At 42.6% G+C, this 14,109-nt stretch overlaps 1 protein-coding gene and 1 pseudogene across 1 annotated transcript in view; one reads left to right on the top strand and one right to left on the bottom strand.

The window, feature by feature from the left end:
• LOC119887775 overlaps positions 1-14,109 on the top strand; it is an 878,746-nt pseudogene that overhangs the window by 709,595 nt on the left and 155,042 nt on the right.
• Positions 1-14,109, bottom strand: part of LOC119889520 (NLR family CARD domain-containing protein 3-like) — a 237,846-nt gene that overhangs the window by 106,989 nt on the left and 116,748 nt on the right. The window contains 1 exon segment of the mRNA XM_038700706.1: positions 747-920. Within this exon segment, the coding sequence (XP_038556634.1) occupies positions 747-920 (174 nt within the window).

Below are 14,109 nucleotides of genomic sequence, written 5' to 3'. Positions count from 1 at the left end.
ACTTGTTAAAGCACTTTGTAACTTGTTTTTGAAAAGTGCTCTACAAATAAGGATTATTATTATTATTATTTTATATGACATGTGTGACTCTTCATACAACATTCAAACCCACCATTAGCCAAAAAGACCTCCTCTATTAGACTGACTGTCTGTGGCTGCAGCAGGCTTCTTCATACCTGAGAGTGCCCAGTCTCCATTCTGGATCCTCCAGTCCAGCAGACAGCAGCGTCACTCCTGAGTCCCCCTGGATGATTGTAGCTCAGGTCCAGCTCTCTCAGATGGGAGGGGTTGGAGCTCAGAGCTGAGGCCAGAAAAACACAGCCTTCCTCTGTGATCAGACAGCCTGACAGCCTGCAAACACAGAAACCAACACATGGCCAATCATCTGAGGGTCCAGTTGTGATGGTCTGGAGGAAACTGTTATCAAATAAATAAATAATACAATAACTGACTCAGGGAGATAACAGTAACAATGTCACTGTTGAATGTTGAGTCTACAATAAAGAGTCCACAGCCATGCCAGCAGCTCTCTGAGACTGTACTAGTTAAATGGTAACACCAGTGTGCTCACAATGACAATGCTAATCTCTTTAAATTTAGCATTAATGTAAAAACATTAAGAATAAATACATGTACTTTCAAAATAGTGGTGCGTGCATTCATAAAATAAATATTAGACTTAAATAATAATAAGAAAACTTAAGATTTTGAATGGTCGACTATTGAAAGGGTTAATAAATATTGACCTTAGGGTTTCCAGTGTACAGTGTGGACTCCCCAGTCCAGCAGACAGCAGCTTCACTCCTGAATCCTGCAGGTTGTTGTTACTCAGGTCCAGCTCTCTCAGACTAGAGTACTGGGAGGTGAGAACTGAGGATAGAGCTTCACAGCTTCTCTCTGACAGGTTACAGCCACTCAGTCTGGAGAGACAACAAGAAGGAAACAAGTAATAACACACTGATTTTTTTCTCTTGTTTAAATTTAGCAGAGTATGTATAGATGAATAAATCCCATTTACAGAGCTTTCTTGGAGGCTTTGACCACGGGCAGCAGCCTCAAAGAACCTCCTCTGAAGCGGAGTATTTCTTCAGGTCAAACACATCCAGATCTTTTTCTGATGACAGTAAGATGAAGCCCAGAACTGACCACTGAGCAGGAGAGAGTTTATCGCTGGAGAGTCTTCCTGAATGCAGGGACTGTTGGATCTGATCCACTAGGAACGATCATTCAGTTCATTCAGACAGTGGAACAGAGTGATGCTTTTCTCTGCAGATGGAGTCTTTCAATCTTCTGCTTAATGTATTTGACTGTCACCTGATTGGTTTTTGACCCACCTCCTGTCTGTGTCTGCAGGCCTCGTAGGAGATTCTGATTGGTCTGCAGTGAAAGTCCCAGGAGGAAACGGAGGAACAAGTCCAGGTGTCCATTTGGACTCTGTAAGGTCTTGTCCACAGCACTCTGGTAGAGATGTTTTGATTTGCCTCTGAACACTTTGGACCACCAGGTTGTTTGTTTTTCTGTAAGCAGATCGACACCAGAGTTGATGAAGGTCAGATGGACATGAAGAGCAGCCAGAAACTCCTGAACACTCAGATGGACGAAGCAGAACACCTTGTCCTGGTACAGCCCTCTCTCCTCTCTAAAGATCTGTGTGAACACTCCTGAGTACACTGAGGCTGCTCTGATATCGATGCCACACTCTGTCAGGTCTGATTCATAGAAGATCAGGTTGCCTTTCTGCAGCTGCTCAAAAGCCAGTTTTCCCAGAGACTCAATCATCTTCCTGCTCTCTGGACTCCAGTGTGGATCTGTCTCAGCTCCTCCATCATACTTGGTTTTCTTCAGTTTGGACTGAACCACCAGGAAGTGGATGTACATCTCAGTCAGGGTCTTGGGCAGCTCTCCTCCCTCTCTGGTCTTCAACACCTCCTCCAGAACTGTAGCAGTGATCCAGCAGAAGACTGGGATGTGGCACATGATGTGGAGGCTTCGTGATGTCTTGATGTGGGAGATGATTCTGCTGGCCTGCTCCTCATCTCTGAATCTCTTCCTGAAGTACTCCTCCTTCTGTGGGTCAGTGAACCCTCTGATCTCTGTCACCATGTCAACAAACTCAGAAGGGATCTGATTGGCTACTGCAGGTCGTGTGGTTATCCAGAGGCGAGCGGAGGGAAGCAGCTTCCCCCTGATGAGGTTTGTCAGCAGCACATCCACTGAGGTGGACTCTGTGACATCAGTCAGGACCTCATTGTTGTGGAAGTCCAGAGGAAGTCGACACTCATCCAGACCGTCAAAGATGAACACAACCTGGAACTCTTCAAAGTTGTAGATTCCTGCTTCTTTTGTTTCAGGAAAGAAGTGATGAACAAGTTCCACCAAGCTGTACTTTTCCTCTTTCAGCACATTCAGCTCTCTGAAAGTGAATGGAAATGTGAACTGTATGTCCTGGTTGGCTTTGTCTTCAGCCCAGTCCAGAGTGAACTTCTGTGTTAAGACTGTTTTCCCAATGCCAGCCACTCCCTTTGTCATCACTGTTCTGATTGGTTCATCTCTTCCAGGTGAGGCTTTAAAGATGTCTTCTTGTCTGATGGTTGTTTCTGGTCTGTCTGGTTTCCTGGATGCTGTTTCAATCTGTCTGACCTCATGTTCATAATTGACCTCTGCAGTCCCTCCCTCTGTGATGTAGAGCTCTGTGTAGATCTGGTTCAGGAGGGTTGGGTTTCCTGCTTTAGCAATCCCCTCAAACACACACTGGAACTTCTTCTCCAACTTAGATTTAAGTTCACGCTGACAATCTGCATCGGGATTTCCTGAATGAACACACAACAAAGATCATCAGGGTTGGCAGTTAGTGTGTCTTGATGAACCAGGCTCATCTTCGTAATGCCCCCCAATAATTTGCCCCCCTTTAGGCTTGAATGTCGTTTCTGACTTTAAAACCCGCAGATACTCTGAAGCTGCTTTCTGAAGCTGCTTCGACCAACTCTGATCAGGTTCTGCTGTCTTTCACTTAGGTATAATGAAGTTAAAACTTCTCACAGAGAATGTGAAACTTATTTACACTTAATGTTTTTAGATTAAAAACTACACTTTGTCTTCCTTGTGTAACTGAAAATAAAGCAGCATTTCACACACACACAAGATAACGGTTTTGGCTGCTGGCAAGAAAACCATCACATGAGAATGATCCTAAACATCTCATAGCAAACTTTTATCACACTTTATTGCAGTCCTTTATTTTGATAGCAAATGTTACCGCAGTATTTACAAAAGCTCATACATTTTGATAGCATTGATGCATTTCTGATGCAGGAAACTACTTATTTATTTTAAATCCATCAACATGTCAAACTTACCTGCATGTCATCAGGACATCTCATTGGTTATTTACTCAAAGCATTAAATACCACACTAACAATAAAACCATCCACATTACTCAGTGACATTAATCTCAGTGTCTCAAATCAAGGAGGAAATAAAAGAGAATCAAGCAGCGGCATCATGCCTCTGTCCTCTCAGTCAATAATGATTGATAACTTTCAACCTTTTCTCATAATGAGATCAGGCCTCAAATTTTATCATGTCGCCCGTATTAACTGCAAAATGTAAAACTCTAACCTCTGGTCCTGAGCTGGTTTTTGGCAGTTTCTGCAGCAGGTCGTTCCTGGGTATCTCCTCTAAGACCTTCTTGGTCACCTTCAGAGCTCCATGAAGATTATAGGCGTTCACCATTAGATCCACAGTGTCCTGCCTTTCTGCCTTTTTCAGCTTAAACACTTTGATGGTTCCCTTCCATTCTTCCAGGATGTCAGGCTGCTTTAGATACCATTTGAACTTTGTGAATTCTTCATCACTTAAATCCTCCAGAGTCTTCAAAAGGTCCTTTGCCGTCATCGTGTCTCCCTGTTAAAGTCAGGCAGTAATTTTACCTGAAGGAAAACAGTAACATAAATGTTTCAGAGCTGTGTTTGTCGTTTGTAGTATTTGTGGGCTGAGTCAGGCCAGTCAGAGCTCCTGCTTGCTGCTCTGTGGAAGTGGCACAATGCTTACACTTCATTCAAATAAAGAGATCCATCTTTGAGTTAAATGAGAATCAGAAATACTTATAGCTATATACTTTATATAAAGCACCACGAAACGGAAAATGTTAGCAGGATGCCAATAAATTGACAGATTCATTCAATCATTCATTCATTAGAACAGGTTTTAGTTCTTGAAATGAAAGCTAGCTGTTGTCTTTAGCCATGCAGCACAGCTCACAACACCAAAAAAAAAAACCGCTAAGGCTGATGGGGATGAATATGTCTCTGATTGGTTGTTGTTCGTGTAATATTGAGAGAAAACCAGCTGATCAGGTTTCAGTCAGAATAAAAAGGACTCAGGCTCTCAGACCAGTTCTGACTCTCCCACATGTCTCAGCAGTGAAGTCAGCTCAGACTCAAATCTAACTGGTTTCCTGCTACTGATTCAATCGGACTAAACTCAACATGAAAAGCCTAATTTTGGCCAAAAACTCACAGATCAGAGAATAATTAGTGAATGAATTCATGAATATTCAGATCTAGAACAGTAAATACCAGAGATGGAAGAATGAAGAGAATTTCTTCCAAAGTGTGTCATGTTACCGGTCAGGTTCTTACCTGTTAAAGTCAGAGAGACTTTCTACCTTCACCTGCAGACACTGACAGATGCTGATGGTGTCTGTGTTCGTCTGACCGACAGCTGTCACACCCTCATACCTTCAAATCCAAATCCAGAAGCGTCAGGATGACCTGAGTGCAGTGCTGCCAGTGAGAAGCTGGTGGTAGTGTCAAAGAAGGTCTGCAGTCTGATAGAAGAGTTTTCAGAGCAGCTTCAGACACTGACATCCACAACCTGCAAAAACACTGCAGCAGAAGAAGAAGAACAGGTTAGTTACTGAATGAGGGAGAACAGTCTGTAAACTCACGACAACATGTGACAAACATGTTGCAGGAAATACTGTTGTATTTTAACATTTTATTTTCCTTCACCCATTCTGCTCAGTGGTTTATATAAGAACCACGGCAGCTCAAAGTAAAAGGTCCTCGCCTGGAACACCTTTCCAAGAAAACTGGACTTGTTGTGCACCAAGAAATGTACAAAAACCACATTCTCAACTACAAGGACAATCTTTCAATAGTCAAATCCACCTATTATGCAGGCATAATTAGTTCAGGCGAAGAAAACACCAGATCCCTGTCAAACGGTGTTGCCATGGCAATGCATGATTTGCCACGAAACAGGAAGCTGTATTTTGAGAGGCTTAGGATGCTTGAAATCTCACAAAACCTTGCACAGACATCAGAATGGGTGTGCTCTGTTGTCTGATACTGTTCAAGGGCATGTGTTTGGAAAAACGTCTCTATAGCAGCCCCTGCAAGATTTCAAAGTAGCAACCCCAGTTGTCTGATACACCTAGAGCTATCAAATTTTGTATGCACGTGTACAATGCCAGGACTTAAGTCTCTTGGAGCCATATGCTAAACCCAACAGGAAGTCGTCCATATTGCATAGGTTGTCTGATCTACCCTCATTTATAGCTCCCACACTTTAACGAACTTGTCCAACAGCTTTAACCCAATCGACTTCAAATGTGGGCAGCACGACCTTAACGGCCTTGCAATTTGAAATTGCAAAGCTTTTTTGATTGATCAAACAGTGTGGCCATGGCGTGGCGTTCAATTCTGATGATTCGCCATGAAAAAGGAAGTAGCGTGTAAATAGACTGGACATGGCCAGATCTGTCCCAAAATCACATGTCAATTCCTAACTAATGGCATCAGGAAAGGACGTTTCAAACGTTTGGTTCCTTTCTTTTATTTATACCTTTTGGTAACTTAGGGACAAAAATGTCCCTATTGAGGTATTGAGAACACAATCATTCATCACATAGCACCTTAGGTACAAAAATGTCCACAGTGAGGTTCAGTGAAGATCTGCAGGAAAGCCATAATGCTTTAATGATGTTACATTGTGAAACTTCTGAGTTCTTATCAAATGCCAACACATTTTTATCTCAATGTGTCACAACTGACACTTTCAGACTGTGTGACAAAGCATAAGGATTTTATACTAAAGGTACCCTTCAGTGTCTGTATGAACCCCACCCCCCCTCCCGTTTGCTACGTTGCAGCAACACAAGGAAGGCTAGCCTCTCTCGCCTACTAGTACAGCCATTCTGGTTCACACAATGGTCACCTCCCGCATTGATTATTGTAATTCTCTTCCTGTTGGTCTTCCTCTCAAATGCATATAGAAACTTCAACTGGTTCACAACTCTACTGCTCGTATCATCACCAGAACCCCTTCTATTAATCAAAAAACCTCAGCAGCTTCATTTGCTCCCAGTTAAATACCGCATTGATTTCAAGACTCTGACCTTCAAGGCCATTCACAACCTCGCCTCTGTCCCTCACTGACCTCCTTCATATTAACACACCCACTCGTACTCTTAGGTCTTCTTCTTGTACTCACCTCACTGTACCTCCTGTTCGTTTGACCACCACGGTCGGTTCTTCTACACGTGCTGGTGTTTCAGGGAAGAAATTTGCATTAAAAAGTAATGGACGGGCCACACAACACTATCCTGCAGTGCCAGCCGTGACGTGTGTGTCACGTAACGTTAAATGACTTGCACACGGACATTTAGCTTACTTTACAGTTCAACAAGACAGTTGTTATGATGCTAGCTGTAATGTTAGCAGCAGGAGAGCTGTGAGTGTCGCTGTCAGGAGCTGCTGTTCTGCTCTGGTCTCGTCCTCTCTTAACGTTACAGCAGCAAATAGTGTCACTTTGCTAATCCACAACCCATTAGTTACATTACTCACTGTGTCGTTGTTCACTCTGGGATGGTATTTTTCATGGTGTTGGGTTTCTCCAGAATAACTTACTCCACCCTTATGAATTTTTGCCATATCGCACAGCCGTACTGCACATATGGATTGTGTAAATTAGTAAAGTCAGGAAACAAAGTCAGTTGCATTAGGCAGACCAACCTGATGGAACTGCGTCCTCCTGGTACAAATACAAAGTAGGCTAGAACCCCTCAAAGGTTTCTGGCAGCCAGCTGTTAGCAGTGGGAGTTAGCCGACAGGTGTGTCTGGTGTGATCAACAATAGATAAAGTTTACCTGTCTGCTTAAAGCCCCTTTTGGAAATAATAATATACTATTAAACTCTCTGCATCAAACAATTTGTATTTCTAACTTCCACCTCACAAGCACCTCCATTTCTGCAGCAGAGAACTATTTTTTCACCATCTCCCTCTCTGTTGTTGATTAACTGTATAAAACTTTAGTAGAAATTTAGTAGTTGGTACCACTACCAGTGAAATTCCACGATTCTCTATACCCAACCCAATACTACGGTAAAGGACAATATAATAAATCTCATGTACTTCAACATGAACTCCTTTAATAAAAACATTTAACCTTACAAAGAACAACTTAAAGCTGTGACAGGATGTCCTGAACAGATGAGTGGTTTACTGTCAATGTATTTCCCCCCCCCCCCACCCCCACAAACTCTCAGGTTTGTAATGTTTCAGGGTGGTCACTATTTCTATGTTGAAAAACAAACAGTTATCGATGATTGAAATGGATCGTATTGACCTTTTCAGACGGTGCCTAACTCCTCCTACAGCAACAGGTGAATTGGACAGACATTTAGCTATTAGCGCAACAAACTGCATCATTATCAGTGGTGATTTTGAGTTGATCAAACTGTGAAACATCTGCCTACATTAGTTCTCCAACATATCCGAAAACTGGGAGAAGTCCAGGCTTTGAAACGGAGCTGTTTAAGTAAACAGCCAAGAAAACCGACAAATGTTAAATATTAAAATAACTTCACCCGGTTTCCAAACACGTCTCTTGCGGTTTTTCTTTTTGACAAGTTGAGGTGAAGCTGACGCTGGACTTGACGCCATCTTTCACCAGTACCTACAGTACGGTACTAGAAAAACTAGTCGTGTTTTCAGAATTCTGGCATGGACTTGGTACTAAAGTTTTGCTTCTAGTGACTTCCATAGTCCGTAATTGTTTAGACACAGGAATCATGATTCCTTGAACATAAGAAAATCTGAACAGCCAAAGAACAGTTTTTGAACTTAAACATGCTTAATTGACTGAAGTTGAAAAAACATTTTTGGGGAAATTGAGTCACCACTTATTTCTAGAAACAAGAGGTTACTCAACATCCCCACAGGCTCAAAGCAGAAGTGGAAAGGAGCAGAAAAATGAAGAGAAAATACTTTCAGGTTGTACATAAGTACAGTACTGGAGTACTTAATTACTTTTCACTACTGTGAAAAATATTAAAGATGATTGTAATTGTAATTTAATTGTAATTTGATTATTCACTTACATTCAGATTTAAGTTCAAACTGATGTAAAGAAGTTCAAGGTCTCTGTGAAGAAGCTACTGAGCCTTCAGAAAGATGGGAGGCCCCTTCTGCCTCCAGACTGTCCACATTAGTCCTGCAGGTAAATCTACTGACAGCAATTACCGACGCTAACAGCTGTTCTTCAGTGGCTGTCTGGCCGAGCGAAGCCACAGTTAGTGGCTCAGACAGCGGGAGAGCAGCGGCTTGTCTCCGCCTCCTCCACAGGCTTCTTTCAGGAAAAGCTGCCTTCAGTCATCAGTAAGTGGAGCTACACAGTGACTTATTGTTTAACTCCTGAGGACCAATTGACTTCACTGCTGCTCTTATTCCACCGCTTACAGCCCAAATATCCACAACATGGAGGAGTTCCTCCTGTTAGTTTAGTTTGTTAATCAAAGTTAAGAGTTACTTTAACAACTTGTTTTTACTGCAACAATCTAACAGCAGTTAGCAACAAGACAAGCAAAGAGTCATTAAAGAGTCAAACATGTCAGTTACGTTACCTTCACACGGAGAAGAGAAGCTGCTCCATGAAGAAAGAGGAAGGGAAGTAAAGTTTGAACAGGAAACAGGCTGAGCTCAGCCTGTTCATAAGAAACGTTACCATGGTAACTCTCTTCTTTCCACGTCATTAAACAACTATACTGATGTGTTCAACACAAACAGTCATCCGGATGGAACTGGACTGTTAATGGGAGAAACTAGCACAAATACGCATATTTGCTAACCTGTAGCCTGCTTCTGCTCAATGAATGAAGCCAAGCAGGCTTGAGCTTGGCTAGGACATGGATGGGATACCTCCTGGGTATACAAAGTTGCTCCTGGAAGAGGTGTTGAGGGGGTGGTTGTCCCTCAGGCCCTAATAATATAGCTGACTTGAAAGTCAAACATGAGCTACAGGGGCGAGGTATAAAAAATTACACTGTCAAGTTGGACACATTCTACGTTGGTCGCTGTGGGTCAGGTGGACAGTGGGTTGCCTGTTAATAGGAAGGCCAGCGGTTCAATCTCCGGCTCCTCCAGGTTGCATGTTGAAGTGTCCTTTAGCAAGATACTGAACCCTGAATTGCCCCAGTGTGTCATGCGATGCATGTGGTGAGGCAGGAGGTAGGTGGACTCAAATGCAGACTGGAAACAGGCAGGTACAGTTCAAAGGGTTTAATCCAACAAAAAGAGAGTACACTTACAATGTAGTGGCTGAATCCAGAGAATCCAAACAAAAGGTAAACAGAAAATCCAGAGAAACGAGTAATGATCTTTAATCCACAGAACAAAAGAAGTACAGGCAGGCAAGACAAATAGCAACCATAACACACTGCAGAGCATCTGAACACAACAATGACCGGACAGGGAATGAACAGAAACACCAAACATTTATACACAGGGTTAACGAGCAGGGCGGGAGCAACACAGGTGACTGGGATCAGTGTTAACGAGACACAGAGAGACAGCAGGGAAGACAGAGACACCAATAAACTAACAGGGAAAAACAGACTGAACTAAGATACTACAGATACTAAGAAAACATGTGAATGAATAAAGGACTAGACTACAAAACCTAAACATGACAAGATCAAATAAAGCTATAGGAACACAGAATCCAAAAACAGGAAAGACATGAACACAAAACCACACTCCTAACAGAGTGTGTGAATGTTGGCCTCTGTTTGAGCACTGAGGCTCAGTGTGTGAATGGTGAATGTGAGTGTAGTGTAAAAGTGCTGCGGTGCATTACCCAGGTGGGTGCCACCAAAGTCGTTATAAGCAAATCATGCCATTCGGCAGCCATCTTGGCAACAGACTCCGGGCAGCTATTTTGGACTAACAAGACCAGGCTCCTATCTGAATGAATGGGCAGAGAGCCAGAACTGCACTTTAACTGGTCCCTGGGACAGAAACATGAGTAGAATCAGCAGTAAAATCTAATAAAAATCGCTGAAAACGTTTCACTACTGCGCATGCATAGAAGAAGTAACTCGTTAAGCAGACCCCTTACGTCAGTGAAACCAAACTGTCTGACATAAGTTTGGCTTTCTAGCGGGAGGATCAGGATAACTGCCATCTTTGGCATTTCAGGCTTTCCCCATAGAGTTGTATTGAGGATTGTTAAAGTCTCCTCTATAAAACGTCTGTGGCGCCACACATTGGTGGTGGTTGAGATGAGCCCCCCCCCCCACCTTCTTTCTAAAGCACCTTGAGTTTCCATGATAAAGCGCTATATAAATGTAATGCATTATTTTTATTAGAAATACTGATGCTCATACTGTTATGGACTGTCACTAATCCTCATCACCTCATCAATACTAATTAGTACATATTGATCCTAATAAGTGTGAGTCCTGTTGGCCACATCTAGGAGTCCATCTCAGTCAGTTTAGAAAGAAGCTCAGTGTTTGTAGCACTTTAATAATCTCTGTGTTCACATATAGAGCGTGCTCATCAGCCTGACGAACATTAGTGCTAAAATAATGCAGTGAATGTGGAATAATTTCAGTGCTGCAGTTACTGACAGTGACCACTGGAGGGCAGTGATCATGCTAGTTTCTCTGGGAGTCCACTTCCATCCAGATGAATGTTTGTGTTGAACACATCACTGTTGGTATCAGCGTGGCTAACAACATCATTTTCAGAGCAGATTTCGAAACTCTGAGCTTTAAATACCCAAAGGAAACAGGAGTGTTGCTCCCACTGAGGATGCCGACGTTTTGTTTCAGAAACCGGAGTTCAGTTTACCTTCTACTTTAGTAGTGATTTTATTGGCTGACTTCAGGATTATTCCTTGTTGCACTTGGAGCAGTCGGACCAGCACGGTGTGGAGCGCGGGATGCTGGGACCCAGAGGAGGATGAGCCAGACCGGTCTAGATCCAGCTCGGCCACAAAGACAGAAAAATCTAAACATCTATAAACCCGCAATAAAACCACCTTTAAACTTCATACCCTGCTTTAAAATCCTAATTCCACCTCTGAATACCAATTTATAACCATCTTAAACTACTAACCACCTTAAAACCTTTAAAACATCTTAAACATACTAATGCCATCTAGTATGGAATGGAAATCTCTGTCAGAATAAAGATGCACCTGGATGCAACACTTCGTTTTCATGTCCTTTCATGGAAATCTCCAAAACGAGTCCAAATAGAAAGCAGAGCAAAAAGATGTGAGCAGAAAGAAGAAAATGTGAGAGTGAAGCAGACTAAGCTGACTAATGTGACCGTCCTGCTGAAGCAATGAACACTTAACTTAACATCAGCCTGCCCAGGGACTACGGGTGAAAATGAGCTCTTGAGCTAAAACCAGGTACAATGCATCTTCCCCTTTGAGGTTAATGTTTATAGTACGTTGTCCCTGTTTCTCTAAATAAAATAAAAAATATTAAAAAAACAAAAAAAAACAACCATCCTTTGATAGAAAGTCTACCGAGTTTCCTTTCAAGAAGCAGCAGAGCAGCTGGTGAACACAGTGGAGCGTTTAGCAGCTAAAGAGCACAAAGGCTTCAAAGAAGAAGGAATACTGGACTCACCTCCATCAGGGGCCACAAACACGACTCCAAATGAAGGAGAATGTTGCTCCAGAACAGCAGCAAGTGGAAACCGGCTGTTCCTAACAAGTCTGTCATCTCATCAAGTTCAAAGGGATCTGTCAGTGATCAGTGCTGCCCCCAGGTGGCCACCAACACTTAGTGCAGCTTTAAAATGAGGCCTTCTAATGATGCAGTAGACTTCACAGTAGAAGTCTGTACTTTGAGTACTACTACCTCCTTCCCTGGATGGACTCACATGCGTGGCAGTACACCCTAACCTCCCAGTTTCTCTGCTCCCAGTTTTCTGCTGCTGCTCTGGGGACGACACCTCTACTCACATCAAACTCCCTCCATGGTGGAAGTCTTTCCACTTCCTGTCTGGCCAGAAGCAAAGCGGCAGCCGTCGGAGCCGTCCGATGCGGACTGAACCGGCAGGGAGATCTCTGAAGACCTGAAAGTGACAAAGTCACCATCAGTTTCCTGCTCTGCTGGAAAAATTCATGTGATGTGGATTTTAAAGACGGCTGGGATTTCTTCATGCTGACTGAAGCTTCTTATATCCATGTGGATATTGTTGGGCTCCTGCTGCGAGGCCTGGGGGCCAAACAGCCGCTCTAAACTAAAGTTAGATCTCTGCTGCCTGTCCGCAGTTTTGCCTGTGTGAGGCTGAAAAGCAGAAAAGGGCAGAATTGACTTTTGTCCTTTTAGATCTGCTGAGAAAACTCAAAGCTAAATGTTGCTTCTTCTTTGGCTTGTGATGACGGGGCGCCGCCCGCCACTTTGACACAGCAACATGTTTGTTATGGTGACATCCAGCTCAAACTCATTTTCACCACGGGCCACATAAGCATTTTGGTTACCCTCAAAGGGCCAGCTGGAACTGTAAGACTGTATAAACATATATTGTAGCCTGCTCCTTCTTCATTATCCTCTATAGTTGTTAGTTACATAATAAATGATTATAAATTGGTACAAAAAATATTTATTTTGCTTGATTCAAACAAAAAGATTTATAAACAAACTGAAAAGTTATCTGTTTGGGCACCTTCTTACCTTGATGCTAAATTATTTAATTTCAATTAATTTCTAAACTCCTGGAGCAAGTTTTCTGCTCATGTTCAAAACTTTCTGCACATTCAGAATCTCTCCCTCATATCTTTGTTCTCTTATATATCCAGAGAAAATCGTAATATTATGAGACTAACATCATTATTTAATCTCTTAAAGTCTACCTGACCTATACTCTGCTGTGCTCCCCTTCAGACTTAACTGCACTGCGCACTTCATGCGAGGTACAAACCGAAACCAACACTTGTGATCAGGCAGAAATCTTGGCGCAAATCTTCATGTTAACTTCTGCAGATCCGATAATGTCCAACTCACTGTCCCAAACAGAGCCAAACTGTGCTTCAGGTTTATAATGTTTACAATGCAGAAGTCTACCAGCGGCTCTGCTGCAGGCTGTTTGTGTGAGTCCGGCATGACAGCGTGAGAAGACGGCCATTAAAAAACCCTAGTTAAACGCGGGTGTTGAAAGACCGCAATCTAGAAGCGGGATACCGTCAATTCGCTGGTCACAAAATCTGCATTCATTGTGGGAGATGTAGTTTTTTCATTATGTACGCTTTAAAGCAGCATAAACTTTTATTTTAGGACAATCATGAATCTTTTAAGCTTTAAAATGACGTGGCGGGCCGGATTCGGTCCGCGGGCCTTGAGTTTGACACATGTGCTCTAGAAAGTAATATTGGCAGGGCCCTGTTCTTTTAGAATATAGTTTCTTAATATCAACACTGAATCCCAGCGTCTACTATCTTAGCTTCTCTTGCAGTCAAAATGTGAAACTCAAATATGGTAACTGGCTTTCAAATAAACAGCACTCTGGTATATTAAAGAGTTATCTTATTCTTTGGACAAATATTAAATAAAATAAATGCAAATAAACAACTGGTGCAATATACAATAAATCAAATATGAAGTTTCCCTCCTTTCACACAAGGTCTGAGGTAATTCACAGTTTCTGTGGCAAGATAACACCAATTCACCACAATGCACTTTAACTGTAAAAATATCATGGGCCCACACTATAACACTCACACATACAGCCAGCAAAACCACTTGAGACAACGTTGCAGGCCTGGAGCGTGGCTCGTGTACGTTGAGACCCAAAACCAAATGGTCG

This window comes from Micropterus salmoides, unplaced genomic scaffold (assembly GCF_014851395.1).
Source record: "Micropterus salmoides isolate LMB-PRFRI ecotype aquatic unplaced genomic scaffold, ASM1485139v1 Ms_hic_scaffold_1, whole genome shotgun sequence".
In the NCBI taxonomy this organism is placed as follows: domain Eukaryota; kingdom Metazoa; phylum Chordata; class Actinopteri; order Centrarchiformes; family Centrarchidae; genus Micropterus; species Micropterus salmoides.
Note: the sequence above shows the minus strand (reverse complement) of the source record. Positions and strands in the feature narration are given on the sequence as shown.